Here is an 8792-nt window from a genome sequence, read left to right on the forward strand (position 1 = left end):
GGCCGGGGGCGCTCGGCGGGGCCGGGCCCGGGGAAGGTCAGCGCGGCCCGCGGCCTGTCTGAGCCAGCGCTGCCCGCGGCGGGATGCGGCGCTGGGGGCCGGGTAGAAGAGGGCCGGCCCCGGGAGGCTCCTTCCGTCCACGGCTATTTTTAAAGGCGGGGAGGGAGCGGCGAGTCCTCCAGGGTGACCTCCTTCTGCCGGGGCCGCGGCGGGCAGGGAGCTCGCTACCGCGCTCCGGCCTCTGCCGGGCCGGGGGAGCGGCCAGCACAGGCTGGAAATACCCACGGAGCAGCGGTGGAAGTTTAGGAATCGCGACTTTAAAGAGAGAAAAGAGACAGAGGGAAATCTCACAGAATCAATTAGGTTCGAAAGACCTCTGAGATCATCGAGTCCAACCTGTGACCGATCCCCACCCCGTCACCCAGACCAGAGCACTGAGTGCCACCCAGTCTTTCCTTAAACACCTCCAGAGACAGTGACTCCACCACCTCCCAGGGCTGCCCATTCCAGCATTTAATCACCCCTTCTGTGAAGAAATCTTTCCAAATGTCCGACCTGAACCTCCCCTGGCACAGCTTAAGACAGTGTCTGGTCGAGCTACTTTAAAATCTGTTTGCACAGCTCTCCACCTGCTGAAAATGTCTGGGTTTATCCCGTATATCCTGACGTTGGCATTTTTCCGTTCTGCCCCAGGGCTGACTGATGTAACCGGCAGCTGCTGAAAGCTGCTGCGGTGTTTTCTGAGTTTTCCTTTGTCCTGCCGCCTCGCCTCGAAACTCTGATATCCCCCTTAATTTGTGTTGTGGCTTTTGCTTCACTTTGTTCCCTTGCTGTGATCCGATAGTGTTTGCTTTGATGCTGTTGAATCTACACGGCCAAGGAGAGCCACAAGTAGCCCTGAAAATTCTGGCGCTAATGTGAATTGCAGGAATGCTGCCTGTGTTCAGGGAATTCAAAAGTAATTGAACTGGAAGGACCAATGGAATTCCTGCATCAGCGTGGTTTAAATAAACAACTAAGAATACCACAGTGGTAAAACCGTCTGCACCCAGTGCTGGCACTGCCCCAGCACGGGAGGTGTGGAGTTTTCATGTGGCAGATGTGTCCTCCCAGCAGAAGGGAAGAAACAGAATATGGAAAAGAACATTTAATAACTTCAATTATTCTTCCAGGGTGAAAATTGATGCAGACTTAAAAGTGAGTTGTTACTGTATAACTTCATCTGTGACCTGTACAATAATCTAATTGTTGTTTGAGGTGATCTTTTTTCAAAGCTGTGATTTCTCTTGATCTTAGGATCAAAAATATTCTTAAACACGAGTCACTCCATGAACCTGCTGCATGTATTATTTTTCCTTTGCTAGTGAGAAGGGTATGGAAGAGAACAGAACAGCAGATCTTCCCCTGAGCAGCGTTTCACAATCTCCATCAAAACCTGGTGGTTCTTTAGGTGTCACCCTGTACAAACGTGACAGGATAATTCCAAAGGTGTTGGGTGATGTCAGCGAGGTGCTGCTGCTCTCCTGGCAGTTGCAGAGCAGGAGATGTGGATGACTGGGCCTCTCTGCCACTCCATCAGTGGCTGATCCCAAACCACACCTGCCTGTCTTGTCAGGCTGCTGCAGCACCGGTTGTGCAAAGGCAGCGCTGACAGACCCGATGTCATCACATGATGGCATGTGCTTTTTATAGGATGAATACAGTTTTCTTACTCTGGGCAGGATTCTTGTCCAAAGACATGTTCTTTTGAACTGAATGTGCTGATCCAGTTTTCCTGGTAACTGAGCTGCTTCAAGGAGTGTCTGTAGTTGTCAGCCAGCAGCTCTAAAAGGCATCTGTGTGTCGGAGGTGGTGTGAGGAGACTTGGTACTGAATAAAATCCTGTCTGCTGCGAGACTAGAGCAGCTTTCATTTAAAATTATTTCTTTTAAAAAAACCCAGCATATTTGTGGAGACTGAGTGCCTTCACAAGTAACTTTATTGATACAGAGAAAGCTATAATTGGTTAAAAAGTGCTTTCCTTGCTAGGAGTGAATGTAAGGACATTGCAAAGGATGTTGACTGTGAACTCCAGCTGGCTTTGCTGGTGAAATAATAATGTTAAACAAAATAACCAGAAACACAGAAGGGAACCAACTAAATATTTGTTTTTCTTCATTCTGGATAGACTCTTTAATGGAGCCTGTCTAAAGGGAATTGTTAATCTGTAGACCAAAACAACTTTTTCATACAGAACAGACACTGGATTGTACTGGGTGTTTTTGTATAAAAGGCAGCCCGGTGCCCGCCAGAGCAGTGGACAGCATGTCGTTTGTTCCCCTGGGAGATGTTCTGACAAACTCTGGAAAGAACAGCTTTCATGTCACCACCACTGCCTGCACTGGCTCCTCTGTGCCCTCCCAGAGCTCTCCTTTCGCTACCTGCACTGCTCAGATTTCTGGTACTCTGCTTGCAGCAATGATTGACCTATTTCCATCAGCCTGGCTAATCATTAGTTGACTTAAAATTGACACCTCCTTGTTGTCTGGGGGCTGGATTTGTTGTAATGGTCTGGTGATGTTTTCCTTACTGTTCAAGGGAATGTTGTCCCTCCCTAAGGCTGTTTGAAGAGCTTCCCAATGTTCTCCTGTCCTTTTTGCTATTTGAATTTAAGGTGCATCTTTTGAATTAAAGTCTTGCTTTATTGCCCTGCATTTCCTGTTCTTCCTCTGCTTGAATGCCCTTCTTAAAGCCCCAGGCCTGACAACCCTGGCTGAGGGCTTGAGCCTGGTAGATTGTGGGGACCTTCAGAGAAAAAATTCTCCAGGTGTTCAGGGTTGTTTGTGCTTTCTGTGCACCATATGCTGAGTAGAAACATACACTGGGGAATATGACTGGGAGGTGGAATATTTCCACTGAGAATTAAAGCCAGGCCACAGCTCATTCCTTAATCTTGAAATTAAATTAAATTTCAGGAAGGATTTATGTTGGAGGGAGGGAAGTTTAGTGTTTGAATTTGTCATGCCTTGACTCTGTTGACTTCCTTCATCTTGGCTGAGATGCTGACAATACTCCCAGACATGCTCTGGCCATCTGTAAAGTCCTTTCTGAGATCTTGCACAGCCAGCACGTAATCCCTCTTGCATTGCTGAGCTGGAGTGTGTGTGTGCTGTTTGTGACCAGGTGTTATCACACTTCTGCAAGCTTCTCCTTTCTAATTTTTTTAACTACTTATCAAACTGGTCTTCATTTTCAGTTAATCTGTTTGGTGCTCCAAGCAAAACTCTTGCCCAGGAAAGAAAACTTTAACAAAACTTTACCTATATATTACGGGAGGGGCTCAAAAGAACTTTTATTTTTGCTCAGACTGTGCTTGTGCAGCTTAAGACTGTTTCCAAGTGTGATTTTGAGCATTTGCAGAACTGAGATAGTTGGATAACTGGAAACCCTCACCAAAAGTCTGTCTGGCAGATGCCATTAGGTTCAAGGCAACAAACTCAGGAGGCTCAGTCCTCCCTGCAGGTGAGGGTTCTCCCAGGATGTTTTCCCCTGCCTTGTTCTCAGTGCTCTGTTCCTTTGTTTCTGCTTTTGCCACTTGGCACATGGCAAAATGGAAGGTATTTTCACACAGAATGGTATTGTGCCTCCTCTTTGCAGTGTTACTTATTTCTTCACCATAAAGACTATCCAGTTGAAATTTCCTTTTACCAGGCAGGCTGCTGTTTTGAGGAGCCTGCTTCCAAGGTGGAGGCAGAGAAATGGAACTGTTCTGAGGACTGGATTTTCAGAAGAGATTCTTCCCCGTGAGGGTGGGAAGGCCCTTCCCCCTGGAAGTGTCCAAGGCCAGTATCCAAGGTTGAAGCAACCTTGGGATAGTGGAAGGTGTCCCTGCCCACGGCAGAGGACTGGAACTGGATGGGCTTTGAGGTCCCTTGCAACCCAAACCATTTCAGGATTTGATGAACTGCTGGAGCTGCTATCGTTCACCCTCTCCTGGTGCTCTCCCATATTCCCATGTTAGGAAGACAATCCAAATGTAATTTGAAGCTTGCTGTATAGCTAACAGACACTTCTGCCTCTCCTGCTGCTGTAGCTCTGTTAACAATGGATTCCTTATTTATAACTTTGGCAATACTAAAATTTGACATCGTTGAGTTTTAAGTGATTTACATCTTGCTGTGTTGAATGCTGAGAGTTCTGTCACATTCCCTCATCCAGGCATTCATTCAGCACCAAGAATGAGACACTAAAAGTTCTCAAACATAGAATGCCTGAAGCTGCATTAGATCAAATATTTGGATGTAAGGCCTAGAACTATTCCTATAGAACAGCTGTACAATGTTCTAACTGTGCCCTCTTACAGGTCCTGGAAAATCATTTGATTGAATAATATTAACAACTGCTTTCAGGCTTTGGTCTATCTAGTGAACAGCCTGTCAGGCTAATGAACACCTGGCAGCATTTTATGTCTTCTGGCATTAGGTGCTCTCTGGTTATTTACTATTCTTTTAAGGTGGAGTTTATGTAAAATCCCCACATTTGAGAGGTGGTGGATGCCAGCTCAGAGTTGCTTGCACAGCTTTGCAGTTGTGTTTGTCATGGCTGGGGATGGGTGACAAGCTCCAAAAGGCAAACTCCACGGCCTCCAGTGTTTGAGCAAATCCAGTTGCTTTGACTGGATTTGTTCATGTGCAGCAGCTTTATTCAATGGAAAGGCTGTGTCAGGAGAGGCTTGCCTCTGTGAAGTCCTCAGCTGAAACCTCCTCAAGCCCACATATCTGTGTCTTTTTCTGTATCATCTGAAATCCAAACAGTTCTCAGCTTTCCGTACTCCAGGGGCAGCCAGTTCTTGTGTGGAAGTAATACATGATAACCCCACCTCCCTGTGCAGAAATAGAGACTTGCTGCCTGCCTTGCTGACTCTTCACATGTCCTGTTTGAGCAGATATCTTTTCATTTGTCATTTTTGGATTGGCTGTTTTGCCATTTGCAGCTTCAGCACTGTGATACAGATTTATTCTGATTTTAGAGGATTCATTTGGAGAAACAGCACAGTTGGGGGGCAGACCTTTTCATGGATGAAGTCTTTGTGCTGTTCAGTTCCCAGTGATTTTTATTTTTCCCAGCAGAACATACTTTAAATTCTGCTTGTTTTGGCATTGGAGGACTGTGCTTTTCTCATCTTTATTGTTATAAAGCCCCAGAGCCTGGCAAGCCAAAAAATTCCAGAGGAGATGGACAGTGCTGCCTCTGGCCAGTCTGTTGGATTCCTGCTGACAGGTGGCTGTTTGTGGTGTGGATCTGCTTGTACAATGATGGTGAAAGGAAAAAAAAGGTGTTCAGAGGGAAGAAAAGAAAAGAACTGAGCAAGGAGAAATGAGGCTGATGGGTTAGTGCCACGTGTCTTGATGCTGAGCCTGGAGAAATGTCATGTAATGTGGATACTGAATTCTTGGCGTTAGAAGCTCCATTCCCAATGGCTCTTGTACAGGCAGGGAAGGAATGGGCTCATTTAATCCATGTTTTTCCAGTGATGACAGGGAGATCTGAATGACAGCAACTGTGCTGTTCCTAAGCCTCTGGGAAGTTCTTAGTTGAATTTGAATTCTGCTTCTCTGTTTTGCAGACCCATCTGCATGTTCCCAGGTATTACAAAACACTGAAAGTTGGAAATACATTATTTTGTCTGGAGGGTTGTGTTAGCACTGGGTTGGCTTCCAGCTTGAAAATGCCTTTCAGCAATAGCTTTTCCATGAAGTCATTATGCCCTAGCAAGTGGTTTCACAAAGTCATGGGTGGTGGTGTGCAGTTACCTTAAGCCTCTATATGTCTTTTGCAATGAAATTGGAATTTTTGATTTAGCAGAAGCTGCGCTTGGAGCAGCTGTTATCAGGGAAAAGAATCCTTGGCAGAAACTATGACCAGCTGTGTCCTTGGTGTCAGTGTAACACCTGCTTGACTGGTTTCTGGTTAGAAACTCCTTATATAGGTCCTGTCCTTAAAGTTTAAATACCTCAGTTCACTGCAGAACAGCAGAGCCCACCACATCCTGTGCTGAAAGGGTTAATGGTAATTTTCTCAACAATGTCTGACAAGCTCTTTGCCCTAAAGAAGCCCCCGGCATACACAGAATTAAGGTGGATTTTTATTTTTCTTTCTACCCATGAACAGGCCAAAGGGGAAATGCACTGCAAGGAACTCAATAACTACATTGTAAGTTGAGTTTTCCTTGTAGGTTATATAAATTCCAGCTGGACTTTTAATGAAACTGCTTATGACTCTGCTTTGGGAGAGGGTGGTGCCTCTCAGGTCCTGCTGGTTGATGTTTGCTGCTGTTACAAACCCAGCAGGTCTGCAACAGCTTGTAATTTAACAATATTCTTGATTACAGCTGGCCACTGCTCAATCCCCTTTGCAGCCTGAGTGGAGCTGCACATTAAGGATAATGTTTGGCAACAGCAGCTTGTGAATGTGTATTTTTCTCCCTTATTTTCCAGTGCATGCACATAAGTACCACTGTACTAATGGAGCAAAAAGTGCTCATTCTGTTCTCTACATCAGCAGTGTGTTCCTCCTGATATCACGGGGGTCTAAATGATGTTGGGATGAGGCTGTTTTGTCTGCTGTGATCAGGTCAGATGTGTGATTTGTTCTCCTTCTGCCAAAGGAATCTGCTAGATATTTTTATCTTTGCTAGGCCACGTGCTCAGTTTTGCTCTGGTTAAGCACAAGTATGTCAGAAATATTCATTTCTGCTTAGAAGGGAGAATTTTGCCTGGTTCTGATGGATAGGTTTTTACCCTTTCTCAGAGCTGGTAAACAATCATAATGCTATTTCTTAGCAGTCTGTATGTGAATGTAGCTGCAGATGGAAAGTGATGTGGTGAAGAAGGTGGAAATTGATGTGACATTAAGTAGCTAAAAGCTGCTGCTCCAATACAAGTTCCCTGAATTCCCTGAGTATGAAATGGGCTCCCAGGTGAAGTGAGCAGCTCTTTCTTCATTGCTTAAGTCTGCCTGGGTTAAAAAGTTACTTGTATCTTGCTTTACTGCATCCCACTTCAGGAGATGGAGTGAAGCATTCTGCCAAAAACTGAATGTTCTGCTGCCTTCTTCACTTTCCCTTTCAGCAGTGTTCCTTGGCCATCCTTGTTGGATTTACCAGGCTGTGTTAATATAGAGGACTAAATAGCAAGCTGCAGCAGAAAGCAAATGTATTCATCTGGAGATGCTTCCTCTCTCCATACCTCCCAGAGCGGCTTGTTCTCCTGGATCAATGAGGATTGAACTGCTTGTCTTGGTTTCTGTGAAAGCTCCTGAAGCCTGTGTGGTTTGTTCAGTGATGTGTTGTGGTCACTAAGGTGTGACACTTCTGCTCTCTCCAAAGAAATAGCTTGGGTATCAGTGTGAGAAAGCATTTCAGGACTGTTACAAGACCCTATTTCTCAAATTGTTCTAGATCCTCCAAGTTAGGAAAAGGTAAGAAAAATATGTTGCCTTCTTTTGGGATGAATTATTGTACAGCAGGAGTAATCAGCTGATGCGAAATGAAGCTTGAGTTGAGAAGCTGCTGGTTGTGAAACAGAGGCAGTGACCTCGAGGGGCTGCCCTCACTTGAGGCACTTCTGTCCTGCTCTCCCAGCCGGGTGGGTGAACGGCCTGTCCTTCAGCCCTGTAGTTTTAATTCTTCATTTCCCCTTACCAGGGTGACCTTGTCCTCCACGGACTGTTACATTGTGCACGAGATCTACAACGGGGAGAATGCTCAGGACCAGTTTGAGTACGAGCTGGAGCAGGCGCTGGAAGCGCAGTACAAGTACATCGTGATCGAGCCCACGCGCATCGGCGACGAGACGGCGCGCTGGATCACCGTGGGGAACTGCCTGCACAAGACGGCCGTGCTGGCGGGCACCACCTGCCTCTTCACCCCTCTGGCACTGCCAGTAGATTATTCTCACTACATCTCCCTGCCCGCTGGAGTGCTGAGCGTGGCTTGCTGCACCCTCTACGGGATCTCTTGGCAGTTTGATCCCTGTTGCAAGTACCAGGTCGAGTACGATGCCTATAAACTTTCGCGCCTGCCCCTGCATACGCTCACCTCGTCCACTCCCGTGGTGCTGGTGAGGAAGGACGACCTGCACAGAAAGAGACTGCACAACACGATAGCACTCGCTGCCCTGGTGTACTGTGTAAAGAAGATCTATGAACTCTACGCTGTATGACTTCAGCAGGGAAGAGAGAAACCCACAAAGACAAGTGTATTAAGACTCCCACAGTAACATTTTGTTTTTCCTCTTTGAGAAGCGGTGGAGACTGGGAAGGATTTGGTTTAATAGAGCTGTTATTTTTCAAATAACACATCACTGGTGCACCAAGGTTTTTCAGTTCTTCGTTACACTTGAGATGTGGATGTGTGGTGACTTGAGATCCGTATGTTAGGCCAGGGGAGTCCAATCCAGCAGCAGAATGTCGATGAAAGAAAGCAATAGAAAGAAGGGGTGTGAGAGCTGCTTTCTTTTTTTTTTTTCCTTTTTTTTTTTTTTTTTTTTTTGGAAACATTTAAGTATATTGTTTAATTGTATTACANGGCAGAGGACTGGAACTGGATGGGCTTTGAGGTCCCTTGCAACCCAAACCATTTCAGGATTTGATGAACTGCTGGAGCTGCTATTGTTCACCCTCTCCTGGTGCTCTCCCATATTCCCATGTTAGGAAGACAATCCAAATGTAATTTGAAGCTTGCTGTATAGCTAACAGACACTTCTGCCTCTCCTGCTGCTGTAGCTCTGTTAACAATGGATTCCTTATTTATA

At 45.9% G+C, this 8792-nt stretch overlaps 1 protein-coding gene across 1 annotated transcript in view; it reads left to right on the top strand.

Moving 5' to 3' along the window:
- LOC117245152 (transmembrane protein 11, mitochondrial-like) overlaps positions 1–8485 on the top strand; it is a 9153-nt gene extending 668 nt beyond the window's left edge. Inside the window, exon 3 of the mRNA XM_033518000.1 lies at positions 7565–8485. Coding sequence (XP_033373891.1) covers positions 7565–8201 — 637 coding nt within the window. The 3' untranslated portion in view covers positions 8202–8485. The remainder of the gene's footprint in view (positions 1–7564) is intronic.
- The last annotated feature ends 307 nt before the right edge of the window (positions 8486–8792 follow it).

The sequence above is a fragment of the Parus major genome, chromosome 14 (genome assembly GCF_001522545.3).
Source record: "Parus major isolate Abel chromosome 14, Parus_major1.1, whole genome shotgun sequence".
NCBI lineage: Eukaryota > Metazoa > Chordata > Aves > Passeriformes > Paridae > Parus > Parus major.